The sequence below is a fragment of the Schistocerca cancellata genome, chromosome 9 (assembly GCF_023864275.1).
Source record: "Schistocerca cancellata isolate TAMUIC-IGC-003103 chromosome 9, iqSchCanc2.1, whole genome shotgun sequence".
Classification (NCBI taxonomy): domain Eukaryota; kingdom Metazoa; phylum Arthropoda; class Insecta; order Orthoptera; family Acrididae; genus Schistocerca; species Schistocerca cancellata.
In genome coordinates this window covers 133,929,577-133,950,087 of record NC_064634.1, presented here as the reverse complement: position 1 = coordinate 133,950,087, position 20,511 = coordinate 133,929,577, and the positions used below count along the sequence as shown (strand labels likewise).

The 20,511-nt window shown below is 39.3% G+C and overlaps 1 protein-coding gene across 1 annotated transcript in view; it reads left to right on the top strand.

Annotated features, from left to right (window-relative positions):
• LOC126101044 (T-complex protein 1 subunit zeta) overlaps positions 1–4,052 on the top strand; it is a 63,611-nt gene extending 59,559 nt beyond the window's left edge. Inside the window, exons 9-11 of the mRNA XM_049911708.1 lie at positions 520–660; positions 2,509–2,677; positions 3,703–4,052. Coding sequence (XP_049767665.1) covers positions 520–660; positions 2,509–2,677; positions 3,703–3,775 — 383 coding nt within the window. The 3' untranslated portion in view covers positions 3,776–4,052. The remainder of the gene's footprint in view (positions 1–519; positions 661–2,508; positions 2,678–3,702) is intronic.
• The last annotated feature ends 16,459 nt before the right edge of the window (positions 4,053–20,511 follow it).

Here is a 20,511-nt window from a genome sequence, read left to right as displayed (position 1 = left end):
TAAGCAAAATTGTTTTAATTTCATATTTTCAACAGTATAAAGAGAATGACACGAAGGGTAATTTATTCATTTTTGCTTGGTGTGTTTCTTATGCTTTCCTTTATTTTCCTACACATTCTTTTTCCTGCATTTTACAATTTTTTGTTACAGTCTGCTGAAAAGTGTAAAAAGGGAGTCTAACTTTATAATGTGTTTTCTTCATGTGTCTTGTTTTACAAATGTTGAAATGGTAGGAGTGATGAAAATTATATTGCAAGAGAACCAGATGAAATCATGGAATGAGGTATAGTTCTTTGATACTGAAAGACGTACCAGTATGATTGTGTAGGTGTCTTACTTCACCATATCTGTAACGCATTCCATTTGTAATTGAGACAGCAAAATGTTCAGGTGTTTTACATAGAAAGTAATTTCTCAACAAAAAATTTTCACTTGTTTTGCTGTATTTTGATTGGGAAACGTTTTTTTCCAGTCTGTACATATACTTGTATTGATTTATTGTGTACTCTAAAATTTCAGGTTGTGTGGTTCCTGGTGCAGGAGCATTTGAAATATCTGCGTACCAGGAACTTTCTCGTTATAAGGATGAAGTAAAAGGAAAAATGCGATTAGGTGTCCAAGCCTATGCTGAAGCTTTACTTGTTATTCCTAAGACTTTAGGTAAGTGTAGTTGGTAATTACATATGAATATTATAAGTAAAAACAAGTGGTCTCTGTGTAAAAATATGTGCAAAAATAATTTTTCTGAAGGTAATGAGAATAGGTAGAACATTTTATGTTGTCGTCATTAGGTTTGCAAAACTGTAAAAGTATTGATGTTTTCAGAAAGATTGTAGGAATGGATTCTGCTTGTATTCAGAAACACAAATTCTTCTTAATTTCTTGGTGCAGATATGTTTCAGCACACATGTCCTAGAATTTTTATGACAAATATTAATTACTAGTGTAGTAAGAATTTTAAATCCAGTAGAGTCTGCACAAAATACTGTGGCTGAAAGAAGGGCGAAGAGCAGTAGTGTGGGGGTTACGCCCAGACGCTGTAGGGGAAATACTGAGCACTGGAGGGAAGTGCTGTTTTAAACTGAAGCTCACATTTTTAAAAATATTAAACGGAGCCTCTCCACCCCTACAATCACACATGCAAGGCCATCATTCAGAAAGGTCTGTCACCTCTTCTTTGGTTAGTATCTAAAAAGAATTCCCCTGAAAATGCAATTTATTTTTACTAGGGTTGTTAACCATTTGTAAATTTCAGAGAAACGTCATGCGTGCCGAACTTTGAGAAAAACCTACACATTTCGCTTGTTACCATGTTAAAAATTGCTTCTTTTGCCGAAACATGGCAAAGTTTACAAAATGTGTTGTGCAGACACAATTGCGAGAGACTTCTAAAACAGCGGTTTATTAAATTTATTAATTGAGAAACTGAGAAAAAGTAAGATCAGTAGCTTATGTAAAAGCACATCCTAAGTACAAATTTTTTCATTCCGAACTTTTTAGAATTTCTCGTATGTGTTACTTCAATGTAAATATCACAATAACTATGACCATTAACAAAGTAATGGTCACATCATCAAGAACCTGGTATATAAAGCTATAAGTAACACAAAAATTATTTTTTTTTACTCGATAGTTTTTGTAGAATCGTTTCGGAAAAATTGCAGGATATGCGCCCCGATTCTGTCATGGCTGACGGGCCAAAAGGCAGCGCATGCTGTCATCCTTCTGTTCTGAACAAATGAATGAATTCTCCCAGTTCTTCGGACAAAAATTGGTCATTGCTCATCAGCCACCGTGCCCTCTGCAGGCTCTACTTTCAGTAGTTGATAAAACTGATGTGTAGTGTTCCTATGCTTCAGTCTTCATGTGAAAAACATGTGCATGAGGATAAGAATGTTAGAACAAATCATAACAGGCTATACAACTGTTAATATTCCACGAAGTCTGTGCTCAAATTAAAATTTCCTCTTGATTAATGTTTCAGCAAGTCAAATGATAGGGGACTGCTGCCATTCAGTCATAGTCACATGCTTGCTGTATTGCCTCTTTTGTACCTACATAAAGCACCTTGTGACGTATGGCTGGCTGCACACTTGCAACTCTGCCCCCCCCCCCCCCCTCCCCCCAACCATCCACCACCACCACTACCACCACTGCAATCTGTCAGTCACAAAGTAATTTTAAGTGGGTTATAGCCCATTAGTGGGTAGAAATCAAAACATATTCCAGTAACTTTCACATACGTATTTCTGTTCAATAACTACTAAACTGGTACACACAAGTTATAAAGTTAATCTGAAATTGTTGTTAAGTCATCAGTTGCAACCAGCAGTAATGTTTTAAATTCTCGTAATTATCTGATACTATCATTGGTGCAATAGCTTCTTTTCAGTGATGTATATGCCAGTGCTCGTCACTTTTCTTAAACATTTGTATACTGGAGCCAGTAGTAAAATGTGACAGTTTTGGCTAGTATAAGTCAAACAATATCTCCCTTATTATTTACAGCTGTGAACAGTGGTTTTGATACCCAAGAAGTCATTGTGAAATTACAAGAAGAAGCAAGAATAGCAGGGGAGCCTGTTGGACTTGACATAAACTCTGGTGAAGCCTTGAAACCAATGGACCATGGCATTGTTGATAATTACATTGTGAAAAAGCAGATACTGAACTCATGGTATGTTTGAAATATATGTAAATTTAAAGAAGAGAATCTCTCTCTCTCTCTCTCTCTCTCTCTCTCTCTCTCTCTCTCTCTCTCTCTCTGTGTGTGTGTGTGTGTGTGTGTGTGTGTGTGTGTGTGTGTGTGTGTGTAAAATTAAAATTTCACTTCTCACTTAAGCTCAGTTCCAAGTTTGAGAACTTATCCAATGATTAAGTTTAGAAGAAAAGGAAAACCACCTACTTATAAAATAGTTACAGTGTTGATCCTAGTTCTTTCCACATAAACCAATTCACAACATACTGTTACCTACGAGATATAATATTTGCAACTTAACATGCCTTGTAGAATTACATTTCTCTGCAAACAGCTTTTGTTTTGAGACACTCATTATAATATCTTTAAACAATTCACGACAAGTTGAGCCACAGAAAAAAATTCATATAAAGGCTCTTCTTCATTTTGTTCTTTGTCAATAGTAGTTATCTAAGGTACTGAAGTTGCTCTCATGTGTGTCATTGCACTTGTTTAGTTCAGTTTCTTGATGCAAAAATTGATTTTAAATGGCTACAAAGAAATTTGATAATTAACAAGGTTGACAAACCCACACAATAAGAGTTTTAGTAGCTTAATCCTCACATAAGCTTTCCCGCCATTTTCTTTTGCATCTACAGGCATACTCTGCAAACATCCATTTGAGATGTGTCTGTTGTGCAACCTCAGTGCCATAGTTAAGAAGAGAGATACATAGTCCTATGCAACTATTAAAAATTTTATTATAGATAATCTTCTTTGATATGGCTAGTCTTCAACAGCCATTAAGGAGATAAAAACACTACTGGTTTTCCCATGTTGCTTTACTCTTTTACCTGACAAATGTCTTTGTTATAGAGAATTTTGTATGGAGCATCAATCACAATAAACGTAATTTCTAATTATTAATATTTTCATTAATTTTTCCAATTAAAATTCATATCCACATGCTTATTGTATTTTAAAATATGACACTGTTCCTTATTGTATGTTATCTCTGTTTTCAGCACAGTGATTGCAAGCAACTTACTTCTTGTTGATGAAATCATGAGAGCAGGAATGTCTTCACTGAAAGGATGAAATCCGAATTTTTGAAGCTCCTAACTGTCACATTATACTTATTTTGCTATTTATAACATCTTTTAACTTATGCATTTTGTCAGTGAAAGTTACGGTGCATTCCACAATATTTCACACACTGCAGACTTGTTACATTATTGAATAAAAACTTTAACAGCTTACTGTTACTTATCAGACAGATGTATTTAACTTTTTTATGAATACATGGCAGTTTATAATTTCACCAAAAGATTAATTGTGTTGTTTCTGTAACCCGCAATAAACTAGTTGAAAGTAATTTATTGTATTGTTTTAATAAGACCAAAAAGCCAATATTTCTACTCAAAGAAATATTAAGTGATACAAATTTATAAAAACCAATGTATAATCGTAAGTTACAATTATATCTGAATGATGCTAGAATCTCTTAAAACTTGTACTTGTCCCGATTATGAGTGGGTCAGTGCCATCCAAAATTTATGAAACTATACACTGGAGTAATCTGCTCCCTACTGTACAATACATGTTAACAGATGTGCAGAAGAAAAATTGACCTGTGGAGTCTTGAATAGTGTGGCACACTTGAGTATACAAGATATGTAGTTTACATTGTTTTGATGGATGAAAAATCTATTTACCAAGCAATGGCAGGGGGAAACACACAAAAGATATGGAAATGAGCGAGATTTGAGTCTTTGACGACTCCTGGCAGAAGGGTTGAAGGGAAACGAAGAGTGATGAAAGAAAGAGAAGGAAAAGACCATTTTCTTTGCCACTCTTCCTTTTTCTTCAACCCTTATGACAGGAGCCACCACTGGATTCAAAAGCTCCCATGTTTCTGTGTTTACATGATTTCTCCTACCACCAAATGATGATAGATTCTTTATCTATCCATATTATATTTTCAAACATTGTGAACTACATCACGAAAAGTGATCATTGTCATGTCTGGGATATTGACCACGTTTCTGCCTTTGTTGTTGTTGTTGTTGTTGTTGTTGTTGTGGTCTTCAGTCCTGAGACGTTTGAAGCAGCTCTCCATTCTACTCTATCCTGTGCAAGCTTCTTCATCTCCCAGTACCTACTGCAACCTACATCCTTCTGAATCTGCTTAGTGTATTCATCTCTTGGTCTCCCTCTACGATTTTTACCCTCCACGCTGCCCTCCAATACTAAATTGGTGATCCATTGATGCCTCAGAACATGTCCTACCAACCGATCCCTTCTTCTGGTCAAGTTGTGCCACAAGCTTCTCTTCTCCCCAATCCTATTCAATACTTCCTCATTAGTTATGTGATCTATCCATCTAATCTTCAGCATTCTTCTGTAGCACCACATTTTGAAAGCTTCTATTCTCTTCTTGTCCAAACTATTTATCGTCCATGTTTCACTTCCATGGCTACACTCCATACAAATACTTTCAGAAACAACTTCCTGACACTTAAATCTATACTCGACGTTAGTATATTTCTCTTCTTCAGAAACGCTTTCCTTGCCATTGCCAGTCTACATTTTATATCCTCTGTACTTCGACCATCATGAGCTATTTTGCTCCCCAAATAGCAAAACTTATTTAATACTTTAAGCGTCTCATTTCCTAATCTATTTCCCTCAGCATCACCCGATTTAATTCGACTACATTCCATTATCCTCGTTTTGCTTTTGTTGATGTTCATCTTATATCCTCCTTTCAAGACACTGTCCATTCCATTCAACTACTCTTCCAAGTCCTTTGCTGTCTCTGACAGAATTGCAATGTCTTCGGCAAACCTCAAAGTTTTTATTTCTTCTCCATGGATTTTAATACCTACTCCGAATTTTTCTTTTGTTTCCTTTACTGCTTGCTCAATATACAGATTGAATAACATCGGGGAGAGGCTACAACCCTGTCTCACTCCCTTCCCAACCACTGCTTCCCTTTCGTGCCCCTCGACTCTTATAACTGCCATCTGGTTTCTGTACAAATTGTAAATAGCCTTTCGCTCCCTATATTTTACCCCTGCCACCTTTAGAATTTGAAAGAGAGTATTCCAGTCAACATTGTCAAAAGCTTTCTCTAAGTCTACAAATGCTAGAAACGTAGGTTTGCCTTTCCTTAATCTTTCTTCTAAGGTAAGTCGTAAGGTCAGTATTGCCTCACGTGTTCCAGTGTTTCTACGGAATCCAAACTGATCTTCCCTGAGGTCGGCTTCTACTAGTTTTTCCATTCGTGTTAGTATTTTGCATCTGTGGCTTATTAAACTGATTGTTCGGTAATTTTCACATCTGTCAACACCTGCTTTCTTTGGGATTGGAATTATTATATTCTTCTTGAAGTCTGAGGGTATTTCGCTTGTTTCATACATCTTGCTCACAAGATGGTAGAGTTTTGACAGGACTGGCTCTCCCAGTAGTTCCAATGTGAAAATTTTTAAGTAAAAATAAATAGTCAATAAATTAATAACTTGTATTTCACTGAGTTTCAGTTCAGTATATTCACTGCAGCATATGGCACGCGCGGCTAACAATCATATGGCAGTGCGGAGAGACTTTTTGAACACCCCCGTACAATCCATCCAATCTCAAGATTACAATTACCACATATGTTTTTGCCAAAGGATTTAAATAATATATGTGAAGAAAATGAACAGAGTCTGCAACTTATGTACGAGTGATGAAGCCCTCTTTCGCCTTAGTGGTTGCCAACAAATAGAACTTTCAAATTGGTCTGGTGAAAACCCACATTGTCTCCATGAAACTCCTCTCCATTCAGAAATAGTAACAGCTGGGTGCACAGTGTAAATTCAAGCAATAATATAGTCAGTCATTACAGGGTGTTAAAAAAAACTAAATACATATTACAAAGTATTATGTTGTTAAACTGCTAAAATTTGGTTCTCGGAGGAATGAATACATAGTCTAGTTCATATCCATTGCTGCTAGATTTTGGTTGCCCTCTGTTTGCTTGGTTACTGTCAGGAGCAAAATGGCTAATTTGCACCAGAAATAATTTTTTGTCAAGTTTGTGAACTGTAATTCCGTGATTACAGTGCAAAGACTTTTCATATTGCGGTCCCAAAATTGATTCTCCAAATGGAGGATGGACTATTCACAGGTGTTATCTGCAGTTTGTAGACACAGGATATGTATGTAAAAAGTAAGAGTCCTAGCTGCCTTCATGTTTCTGACAAAAATATCACATGAACTCAAACAGTTTTTAAACATCGTCCGACAAAACCAACTTGTCATACCAATTAGAAGTTACAACTGCTTACAACAATAATTTGGTGGGTTTTGATACACTGGTTGTTTATGAAGCCGTATATGTTTTATAGCTGATACAGGCTCTACATCATGACGTCAAACGTAAAGTGTTTTTTTTCTCGCACTCTTCAGAATGCTGTTGACCATAACACTTTTGCACAATGCATTGTTTTCAGTGGTGAAGTGACTTTCAATCTTAGTGGGAAAACATAAAAAAAAAAACACTTTTGATTTTGGGGCTTACAGAACCCACATGCGCACACTGAACGTGTAAGAGATTCACACAAAGTCAATGTGTTGTGTGATATCCTGCTCGTCTGTTTACAGACCATTCTTCTTTGATGGATACATGGTTAACTGTCGGCAATATCTTGCTATGTTACAAAACTAATTCTTTCCAAGGCTGAATAAGGACAACTTCCTGAATCAAATTTTCACTGTACAGTGGAGTGTGCAATGATATGAAACTTCCTGCAGATTTAAACTGTGTACCATACCGAGACTCGAACTCGGGACCTTAGCCTTTCGCAGCAAGTGCTCTACTGACTGAGCTACCCAAGCACAACTCAGGACCCATCCTCACTGCTACAGTTCCATGAGTACCTTTGTCTCCTACCTTCTGAACAAGGTAGGATATGAGTTACTGGCAGAATTAGAGCTGCGAGGACATTAAGGACAGTGTGTATGCACTAACACTACCACAAAACCTAGAAGTCAAAGAACTGCTCCCATACAGCAGTAACATCAGAGATGATGGACATGCTTAATCTAGTATGGGAGGAATTGGGTATTGATGTGACATTGTTCATCTTGGTGGTGGAGCACAAGGTAAACATTTGTAATCTGAACTTGAGGTATTTGTAAATATGTCTGTCAAGTTTCATATGTCTATGTCTTGCAGTTTAATGTTTGTTCCAAATATGTATATATATTTTTGAAACATCCTGTACTTTGTTGAAGATGAACACTAAGACAGTAAATTTTAAATGTTACACTGACATGTTGGTAATGTTTCCTCTGCCTGAATTCGAGGCCAGTGATTCAGAAGAAGAAACAGGATTGTGCAACAAGCCATACTGTTGCAGTGTCAATTGACTTATTTACACCTGCATTTCAAAAGTCTCATTAACAGAAATGATGGTCTTCCATGGCCTACCCATTCACTAGATTTATCGATTCAACTTTTTTCTTTGGGATTACCCAAAGTCCAAAGTTTTCGAGGAAAACCAACCAAGAAGCAGAAATGACCTGAAAGAGCAAATTTGCCAAGAAATTAACTACACCACTGCAAATGTTTTGCAGCGTCATACTACATCTGACTGTGTGTGAAATCGATGACGCCATCGGAGTGATAACATATTCAAAAGTAACATTAAGGTTATCTATTAATTTCTACTGGATTCATGTCAAAAAAGAAAATTTGTTTAAATCTCTAATCTGTGTGGCTTTTTAATCTTCTCATTTGACTTCTTGAGCCTGTATCAGAGACTTATGAAGCTGGATAAGTTCTTGCCTCCTTAATGAGATGCTGTTACCATAGCATAAGTCATTTGTAGGGTTTGCTGTGTGCATAATGCCAAAGTTCTCCACCACATCACAAGAAGAACCAGGTAGGACTTTTTAAGAGAGAGGATCCAATTCACACAGCAGGGACTGGACACAACATGTAACGAATGCTTCATTTCGAGATGCCCTCCTTATTGGCACCTGGATCTTGGAAGAGTGCTGACTGATCTCAATGTGATGTTGAAATCAAACAGATCCTAAAATTCGAACATCTGGAAACGAGAGAACAGCTGCAAGAAGAGCAGTGAATTATAGTCTTAACGTGAAGGAGATAAACATCACAGAGAATTAAGTTCTTGACTAGGCGCTTAATTTTGCACCGACACCGGCAGCCAAACTTGTTGCAGATTTGATAACTGATGTAGAACAAGCCATCACAGCTGCCTCCAGTGATGATATGGGAGAAGTATGTTGGGAAATGTGCCGTTTGATTACCAGAGCTGCTCCACTAAAGCAGAGCCACTGGACGACTTCCATTGTCTGAATGCAGTTGCAAAAATGCACCACTAAATGACCCAGCATACAGGAAATTAAAAGTATATCTGGCCAACAATTGGACACGAAGACCATTGTACTTCTACACCAGTCTCTCCCAAAGGAAACCTTGAAAAAGCTATGACCACATCTGCTGCACTGTGAATGCTTTAACAGATGGTGGTGTGATGGAATGTGCTGCCACTAATTGTGGTGAACTTATTCATGGAGTAATGGGAAGAGAAAGCTCTGGAAATAGCCCACATTGTTCTTTAGGTATGTTGATGACACTTGTGGTGTGGCCACGTTGCTGTGAAAGGCTTCAGGAGGTTCTCCCACACCTGGACACACTGCACCATCGTATCGAATTCACCATGGAGGTGGAAGAGAATGATGAACTCCCCTTCTTCAATGTCCTGGTAAAGCTTAAAATGGACAGTAATGTGGGACACTGTGTGTACAGGAAAGCCACTCACACTGATTGGTACCTGCATGACACCAGCTGCCATCATTCCTCTCAGTTCGAGGGTGTGCTATGTACACAGGGCCCTTGCAATATCTGACACAAAAAGCCACCTTAAGGATGTATTCAAGAAGTACAGTTATGGATAAGACAAGTCTGACGCGCTTTCAGGCAAACGTTAAAGCCCCAATAAACAGAACACACATGAGAATAAGGCAATGATGGCCTACTGACTAAGTAGCGAATGAAATTGGCAGAATCCTTGCTTGACGAAACACTGAATTTGTTTTCTGTCCACATCTTAAAAACAGGCATTATTGGTAATGATGAAAGGTGAGATTGTGTCTTAAAGTGGATTTTGGGATGCTAGTGGCCCGATCAGAAGGGACAGTGGCTTAACTCTTACCATGGAAGCCAGCAGTCAGTCAACTGAATCCACAGTGTCATTGAAGATTGACTTCCATGTCCAATGGTGGTGGCAGAGGCACTGATGACACAGGTTCAAGCCGATTATCCAACATTCACGACCCCCAGTTAGCACTTCCACAGCAGTGGCATATGGCCAGGCAGTGGGGAGGGATAAGAGTATAAATGAGCCGAACATAGCAAAAATGTTTATTCTACAGGAATCACCCGAAAATGATGGCAAGGTACAGTTGAAAAATCACCTTTTTTCCCCCTCTCTTCAATGGTTCCACCCAGCTGGACACCTGAGAGCTATACAAGCAGTTGAGTCACCATAAAGCTTATAATCACATACACAAAACTGTTGATTACAAATAGACAAAACTATAATGATTTATTTATCTAAAGAAGCACAATACTAAATTTTTTGGAGAAAGATGGAACACACATGGGATAATTTTATGAAATGAAAAGAGCGTTGTGATAAGCGGCCAACTAGGAAACAAAAAGTGACCAGTGAGAGTGAAACGATTCTGCTCAGCAGAATGCCAGGTATGTTACATCAGCTTATAAGGTCACCATTTGTTATAGCCATGGCAGACTGTCCTTTCAGAGATTCCAACTAAAATTCAGAATATGTAAAGCTCGTGTCACCTGCGGTAATAGTGATCAGACAGGTGTTTGTTTTGAACGTAATGATGGCTGCCATTTGCACAAGAGTGTAGAGCGCAAGTGCCCAACATATCAGTCATGTTCAACCGTTCAGTCACCATGGCTTTATGAGTCAATCTTTTGAAACATTTATCCAAAATCTGTTTAAATGAGCTGTTTTTGTAAAATACTAGTTTGCTGACAATGAGTATTTGTAGACAGTAAATCTGACACCACCATTCCTGTCGCTTTTGTCTCCACCTGCATTTAACCATCCTTAACGCTCGCTCCTTCAAATTATTGACCAGACTGCAATAAACTTGCCAATGATATGCAAAACCAAGTATCTCACTAAACTTTTTTCAATGTTTATGATGATGTATATTTTAATTTTTTACACGTGTGTGATATCTTGAAAACTGAGCAGTAGGCCTACAACTTTTGATGGAGAGAAAATTGCCTTTTATATGTTTTGTGCAATTAAAATGATTAATTTTGACCACAATGTTGTGTTTTTGTTAAATCTTTATGGTCGCATTCTCTCTTCCTGAGCACGGGGTCCCGGGTTCGATACCCAGTGCGCTCAGAGATTTTCACCTGCCTCAAGATGACTGGATGTTTGTATTGTCCTCATCATTTCATCATCATTCATGAAAGCGGCAAGATTGGACTGAGCAAAGGTTGGAAATTTGTACAGGAGCTGATAACCTCACAGTTGAGTGCCCCATAAACCAAACGTCATCATTGTCGTGTAAAACTTTATGAATTTTTAAGTCAGTAGATCTCTAAATGGACTAAATTGCAAGTAGTAGATCTCAAGTCTAAAAGAGTTGAACACACCTGGTATAGAGGAAGTATGCCACTGCCATATCTGAAACTACTTAAGTTCTCAAGTTCTTCGGCTGCCACTTGTTTGATGATTTTTATGATGTTTCACCAGCATGAGTGGCTGGCATTGTCAAAGCTTCACCCTTCATTGCTGGTGGCAGACTACCAGCTGCAATGGAGGCTAAGGCTTTAATAGGGGCAGCTGCTTGTGCTGACGAAACACCAGAAAAATCGTCAAACAAATGCTGACCAAAGTACTCAAAACAGAAGTTAACAGGTGATATGTCAATGAGAGATCAGAAAAACCTCAACAATTTTATCAAAGACATTAATTTCTGGAGAATGTTTTAACTGCTCATAGCTGTATAAAGCATAGTGAAGGGTACCTTGTACCACTACTAATCATTCCCTTTCTTGTCCATTTTCAAGCAGAGCAAAAGAGAGAAATACTGTCTATGGGGCTCCATACAAGTCCTACTCTCTTATTTTGTTTTCATGGTCCTTGGTAACAGTAGAATTGTTCTGTAATCAGCTGCAAATGATGGTTCTCTAATTATTCTCTCTGGCATTGCGCAAAAAGAACATCATTTTTCGTCCTGGGATTCCAAATCAGAATTCTCATCTAAAATTTCTCAATAGTGTTTCACAAAAAGAACATTGTCTTCCATCCAGGGAGCCCCAATTATGTTCATGAAGTGTCTTTGTAATACCTACCTGTCGATCAAAGCTGCCAGTAACAATTTGAGCAGAATGTGTCTGAATTGATTCAATGTCTTCCTCCAATCCAATCTGGTGGGGATCCCAAACACTCAAACAGTATTCAATAATGGGTTGTACAAGTATTCTGTATGTGCTGTTTCCTTTCATAGATTCTCCCAGTAAACTAAAATCAACCATGTGTCTTCCCTACTATGGAGCTTACATGCTCATTCTGTATCATATTTCTTTGCAATGTTATGCCCAGATATTTAATCAATATGACTGTCAAGAAGAACACTACCAATACTCCCAGATTTCTGGGAATCATTTGACTCAGTGCCACACTGCAGACTGTTAACAAAGGTCCGAACATACATAATAAGTTCCCAGATATCTGAGTGCCTCAAAGACTTATTAAGTAAAAAACCAGTGCGTTGTCCTGGATTGCAACTATGTGTCAGGGTATCATCAGGACTGCCTCAGGGCACTGCAATAGGACTGATCTTGTTCTCTCCATACATGAATGATCTGAAGGATAGGGTGAGCGTCAGTCTGTAACTGTTCACTAATGACACTGTAGTGTATGGAAAAATGCCATCATTTTAGTTACTGTAGGAGGATACATGATGACTTAGAAAGAATTTCTATTTGCCGTGATGAATGGTAGCTTGTTGTAAATATAGAAAACTAAGTTAATGTAGATGAGTTGGATAACAATCCTGTAATACTGAAATATATTGTAGGATTGTTTTTGCTACTCTTGTCTGTGGCATGAACTAACTGACAGGGATTCTGCACTAAACTGGTGCCAACACAGTTGCCACAAGTTCTGGAAACACTGGAAAATCTTGTTTTTAGCTCAATGGTTTGTTGATGGAGACATCACGCATCATCACCGGCTGGGTGCAGCAGAATAGCTACTGGGTGTTGTCAGCCCTTTCCTTACTCCATTCTGCTTACCAGTTCTCCTCTCCCCACTGCTCTCCTCAGTTTGCAGTCACTGCCACCAATAACCGAGCAGCTGCAGTATTGTCATATCTACTCTTCCTGCAGCAGATTTTCTGTTTCTAAAACATATACTGCTTTACCGCTAAAAAGCAAATAAAAGGGCAAATCTTCTGTTTTTTTAATCACATTCATGACTGTTCTTCAAAGTAATTTTCATTTTTGCAAACTTTGGTACACTAGTTAATTAACTTTATTTCTTGAGATACGATATGTGTTCAAAAGTATCTGAACACCTGGCTGAAAGTGACTTACAAGTTCATTGCACCCTCCATCGGTAATTATGGAATTCAATATGGTGGTTGCCCACCCTTGGCTTTGATGACAGCTTCCACTCTCGCACGCATACGTTCAATCAGGTGTTGGAAGGTTTCATGGGGAATGACAGCCCATTCCTCATGGAGTGCTGCTCTGAGAAGAGGTATCGATGTCGGTCTGTGAGGCCAGGCACGAAGTTGGCGTTCCAAAGCATCCCAAAGGTTTTCTATAGGATTCAGGTCAGAACTCTGTGCAGGCTAGTCCATTATAGGGATGTTATTGTCGTGTAAGCACTCCACCACAGGCCGTGCATTATGAACAGGTGCTCGACCATGATGAAAGGTGGAATCGTCATCCCCGAACTGTTCTTCAATAGTGGGAAGCAAGAAGTGCTTAAACAATCAATGTAGGCCTGTGCTGTGATAGTGCCATGCAAAACAGTAAGGGGTGCAAGCCCCCTCCACGAAAAACATGACCATACCATAACACCACTGTCTCCAAATTTTGCTGTTGGCACTATACACGCTGTCAGATGATGTCCACCAGGCATTCACCATACCCACACCCTGCCATCGGATCGCCACATTGTGTAGAGTGATTCGTCACTCCACACAACATGTTTCCACTGTTCAATCGACCAATGTGTACACTCCCTACACGAAGCGAGCAGCATTTACCGGCATGATGTGTAGCTTATGAGCAGCTGCTCGACCATTAAATTCAAGTTTTCTCACCTCCCGCCTAACTGTCATAGACTTGTAGTGGATCCTGATGCAGTTTGGAATTCCTGTGATACTCTGGATAGAAGTCTGCCGTTTTCACATTACGACCCTCTTCAACTGTCGGCAGTGTCTGTCAGTCAACAGACGAGGTCGGCTAGTACACTTTTGAACTGTACGTGTCCCTTCACATTTCCACTTCACTATCGTATCGGGAACAGTGGACCTAGGGATCTTTAGGATTGTGTAAATCTCGCATACAGGCATATGACACAAGTGACAGCCAAGTACCTGACCAAGTTCATTGTCCATGAGTTGTGCATAGTGCCCCATTCTGCTCTCTCACGATGTCTAATGACTGCTGAGGTCGCTGATATGGAGTACCTGGCAGTAGGTGGCAGCTAATGCTCCTAATATGAAGAATGTATGTGTTTGGGGGTGTCAGGATACTTTAGATCACATAGTGTTCTAATTAAATTTTGGATATCCCTTCTGTGAATCGCTCACCCCAGAGACTTTTCCCTTATCAGCTCTAAGCCCTGAGTCAAGATACTCTCAGTTTATTCTGTTATTTAAAACCTCTGTTTATGTGTTTATAATATGTGCCTGGGGAACGATAACACAGTCTATGCCTGACTGCGAGAAGGTAAACAGATTCTTATTGTGTAATGTAACCACTCATAACAATCCCAGCTGAAAATAAAATGTCTATCATTTATTTCCATGTAATGTTGTCAAAATAAGTCTGCTGTTGCCCCTTCATTATTTATTCCAAGAAAGTGAAACTGTTCACATGATAGACCAATTTTCACAGTGAAATGGGACTACATTCTCATCCTTACCTAAAATTCCTTCCTCATGTCAACATTCTCTGAAAAGATCATTTTCGTGTTGAATTTTTAACTTCCTGGACTTTCTACTGTTATATCTATACCCATTTCCAGTAGTAAACTGCTCTTTAAAAATAGAGTACAAGTGAGATAACTGTCTCACCAGGAAAGTACTTGGGCTCGAACAAACAGATCTGTATGAACGTTTGGTTACAGGACCATTATGTATCTCTGAATGTACTGGTGGGTGTCGTTTTTCTACAAAATTCTGCAGTCATGCTCTAGATATCACCGTAGATGTAACTGTAGACGCCATACGCAATGCAGCAATCTTAACTATAAATGTAAATGCGGAATGTTAATAAAATGCTCCGAGCAATACGAATGACTGCAAAACGCAGAGTGAAGAAATGAAAGTTGATCGCATGGCGTATTTGCATATTCTATAATATCAGTGTTGAACGCCACGTCAATGACGCTTTTGAAGCTGTCCACTGGTTCACCAATATCGTAGCCAGCGTTCTGCCACGCGTAACAAGCATTGGTCTGTATACTCCCGCAGATAAGTGATTGTAAATGACAGAATGCATATTCATGATAAAGAATCTGTCGTGCAAATTCGGCTGCATATTACTGGAACGTAGTTTAATGAAGTCTGTTATTCTCTTGGCGTATATTTTATATTGCATGAAGAAATAAACATCCAGAGGTTGTGCATATTTTGTAGATTTAGGGGGAATGATTTTTAAATCTACATATTTTCCGCCAGATGCTTCCAGTAGTACTCGTTCATCCTTATGTCCAGACCAGGAGTCACAAAGTACTAATGACTTTCTCGACAAATGTGGATTCAAAACTGACAGAAAAAACGTCTTCAGATGTTGTTTCGTCATCTTCCCACCCGCACTTGCATCGACGACGACATTTGGAGGACACCGCGTTTCTATTTCCCTTGGCACGCGGGGTCCAAACTTTCCACTGGATTCTTGGAAGCAAATATGGAGTTTGTCCGCCAATCGTCCGTCCATTGATATAGCAACATCGATCGTGTAACTATGTGTTGCACAGTTAACTGATTGCAACATCGCGACAGTGTGTCTCTCCCCTTTCATGGATAGTGTTCTGTCACAAGAAAGTTCATAGTTGAACTGACTCTGATCACAGTTCCATACAGAACTAATATCGATGTTTTCTCTCGTGATATGCTCATTGACATCAGCAAGAAACGTTTGAGCTCTTTCAATCAGCTCTTCTTCGTCATCCTTATCTTTTCGTGCTTGGAGCATAGTGATACGGCGTGGTGTTATTCTAACTCCTTTTTCAAATTAGTAATGAATCCTAAAGAAGCTGTAAAGTTTGTACACCCGAGATTTCTGGCTCTCTTTCCAATGCCCAATATTGTAAATGCCAATAATGAACGGCGGAACCGCATTCTCGCGCTTCATCGAATTTCGCCATTACATGCTCCTTGATGGCCTTGAACAGCAGTGTACGATTTCCTTTGAAAACTGTATTTTCTTCTCTTTTCTTTGCCACGTAATCCAGTATGTTTTTAATATTGCTTTTAGACTTCAGTTTAGGGTATCTTTTCATAAGCTTGTCGTATGTGTCGAAACCTCTTACGTAATAATCATCGTACATGTTCTACAGTGTGTTGTCATCAAACGCCGTGATGATACTTGCAACTTTAACCTTCTTCTTGGGAGACGGTTGGTATTCACTGTCACTGCTTCCATCGTCTCTTCCCGCACTTGCCGTAGCACTACCGTTTGCAATGAGTTGTTCGTCATTATCATCCCTATCATCATCATGTGTTAGTGTTACAACAGTATCTATTTCTAACTTATGCTCATATTTCTGCACTATAATAGATACCAGAAAACATGCGAATGATTCGTCTTCTACACCAATACCATCTTCACGAAGAAGGGTTCTTCGTAACTTCATCTCAACCAATCGCAACACATTAGCAGCATTGATTACCAGTCGCCGAGCCATCTGACGCTTCAATACACAAATAATGTCACAAAACGCAACTTCAGAGGCACACTGCACCGTCCCTACTGGTCCCGGCTGGCGTACCGGTAGGTCAGTGTGCAATGCGGCGTGGCATACGCAGAGGCCTCTAACGGACGACTGCAGAGTTTTGCAGATGCGGGAGTATCACTAATGCAATAAGAGACCTTTACATTATTTCTGGTCAGATAAAATTTCACATTCATATGTTACGTGATCTATATTAGCAACTAAAGGAAATAAGCCGTTTGTTAATTTCAGCTTTGAAATTTCGTGAAATGAATTGTGCAGCCAAGTTGCACCACATATTCTTGAAAATTTACTTCTCTCCTATTTCCATCTTTTATTCCAAGTAGTTTGTTTATAATTAACTAAAATGTAATTTAAACTGTTGCTCTGCAAAACTCGCTGAAATTGTATAGGAAATTAAGTAAACTCTTCCAAATTGCATATCAGAACATGAAGGGCACTACATGGCCCATTTATTGATGTAAGTAAGGAAATCATCTAATGACTTTTGATTGTTATTTTGTAAATTTTACATTTAACAATGTATTCAGTTGTTTATTTTTATATAAAAGAAAGTGGCACATGAGCCACACAAGTAGTAGGAGTCAATCTGTAGTGACAGAGTCAGTAAGTCAGTCTGCATTATTATCTTTCGGAAGCTGTTTGTGTGAGACCCTTTCGGAGGCTGTCAGACGATAAAATGTAAATACTAAGGACGAAAAAATGATATATCACGTGTGTTTTATTTCAAAATTAGTTCTAGTACATCAGCAATTGCCAACTCTGGGACTTTCTGAAGCAGCATCCCCGAGGATTTAAAAGTTGAGTATTTCATCATATGGAGCAGCTAAGTTATTATGTGAACCTTCCTACTCAAAGGTTTAAGTTATATGCACAAACCCCAGAATATATGGGCATGAAAATCTACAACATGCTAAAAAAGAAACAAATAAACAGCATGAAGCTAGGGCAACTGAAACCAAAGTTGGACAAGTTATTAATGGAGAAATGTTATTACTCCGTAGAAGAATTTATGAATGATGATGTGGAAGTCTCAGCAAGGAAATATCACCTGTAAATTAAGCTTGGTAATTTTGTGTCAAATAAATGATTGTAAAAATATGTTCATTATGTAAATGCTGTTGTTATATATTACTTTGTAATACATGTAAACTGGAGTGTTGATATATTGTTTTTGTAATACTGTATATACAAATCGTAATGTAAATGTAATGTTGACGAGCCCCAGTACATCAGGTCTGTGATTTGACTTTGTATGTTATGGGATAATAAAAATTCTGATTCTGATTAACTGTGATTGAAATTTTCTAGTTTTCACTCGTCTACAAACTTGTGAATGATGGAGGCCCAAACTATTATATTGTTCCAATGGTGTAATTGACAATTCACTATTAACACTGAAAAAACAGTGTATTTTATTGTCACTCAGCATCAGTGATAATTAAAATGCTTCCCTTCTCTCACACATTTAAGAGTGGCATTTTAACAGATGAAATTTTACGAAAAACGTGGATAACAATGAGTGACATATTTGCAAAATTGTGGTGTGAAAGCATTATAACGTAATGATGATAGTGAGATATGTCACTTAGTGTCAGCTAGAATAGTATGAGTGAAGGGTTTGAAAACGAAAATGATGTAATCAGTAGTTATCACTGTGCATATTACCAACAGTTACTGATTTATTGCATTTCATTGTTGAATTTAATATGCATCAATTCGCTGTTAGTTCAAAACTACAAAAGTGAGTGGGGAAGTGATACTACATTAAGGTTTGGAAATAATATAGTAAAAATAGGGATAATTTTAGATATGGTAAATTGTTTGTGAAACCACTGAGTAGTAAGCAATTTTCTAATTTCGTGTGAGTTTTGTATGCATGTTATGTTTATTCACTTATAATACTGGAGATTATGCTGACTAGCATCTACTGCTATTTCCTGCTTTTTCGAGTTTTGTTCTCCTGATTTCGAGACTGTTACATCTGGCAACAGTGAGCAGCTGGTGACGGGCGTAGTAGGGAGATATTGTTATTGTTGTGGTCTTCAGTCTTGAGACTGGTTTGATGCAGCTCTCCATACTACTCTATCCTTTGCAAGCTTCTTCATCTCCCAGTATCTACTGCAACTGATTCCTTCTGAATCTGCTTAAGGGATTTGACATTCCACACTCCAATCCGTAGAACGCCAGCTTTCTTTCTCCTGATAACGACGTCCTCTTGAGTAGTCCAAAAATGGTGCAAATGGCTCTGAGCACTATGGGACTTAACTGCTGAGGTCATCAGTCCCATAGAACTTAGAACTACTTAAACCTAACTAACCTAAGGACATCACACACATCCATGCCCGAGGCAGGATTCGAACTTGCGACCGTACCGATCGCGCGGTTCCAGACTGTAGCGCCTAGAACCGCTCGGCCACTCCGGCCGGCCTGGAGTAGTCCCCACCCGGAGATCTGAATGAGGGACTATTTTACCTCCGGAATCTTTTACCCAAGAGGATGTCATCATCATTTAATCATACAGTAAAGCTGCATGTCCTCGGGAAAAATTACAGCTGTAGTTTCCCCTTGCTTTCAGCCATTCTCAGTACCATCACAGCAAGGCCGTTTTGGTTAGTGTTACAAGGCCAGATCAGTCAATCATCCAGACTGTTGCCCCTGCGACTACTGAAAAGGCTGCTGCCCCTCTTCAGGAGCCACACATTTGTCTGGCCTCTCAACAGATACCCCTCCGTTGTGGTTGCACCTGCGGTACGGCTATCTGTATCGCTGAGGCACGCAAGCCTCCCTACCAATGGCAAGGTCCATGGTTCATGGGGGGTAGGGAGATATGGAAAATGGAAATTAGCGTTTGGTGTCATTGGCGTGGAGGCCGCTTGCGGGGCAGGTCCGGCCGCCTTGGTGCAGGTCTTATTACATTCAACGCCACACTGGGCGATCTGCGCGCCGGATGGGGATGAAATAATGATGAAGGCAGCACAACTCCGAGTCCCTGAGCGGAGAAAATCGCCGACCCAGCCGGGAATCGAACCCGGGCCCGTAGGACGACAATCCGTCAAGCTGACCACGCAGCTATCGGGGCGGACGTAGGGAGATAATGAGGAGTAGTCTATTCTGATCTGAGAGTATTCGCACAAGTTATCTGTTGAATGCATTGATCACTGCGGTCTCAAGTCATCAACACGCAGCAGGTGACTGATGACTGTGTGACTGTGGACATGAATAGCGGGCCACTAACGAGCGGATTTCCGTGACAGGTCAGAACTGCGGGCGAGATCCGCGGGTGTCTCTGCAAGTATCGGGCCTGCAGATCCGAGCCCCCTCGTTTCCCACTAACATACAGACTCCACCGTCTGGATCTAATCTCTCCGATCTGCCTGCAGGCTTGGACCGTTCAGGTGTGGCATAATCGGCGATTTTTCGTGATTTATCGTCGGATTCAGGATTGTGGTGAATGCTCGACAGGTCATAGGCCGCAATAGGCAGATTTCAGGAGTTGCGACTTTGTCTCACCGCAAATACACTCCTGGAAATGGAAAAAAGAACACATTGACACCGGTGTGTCAGACC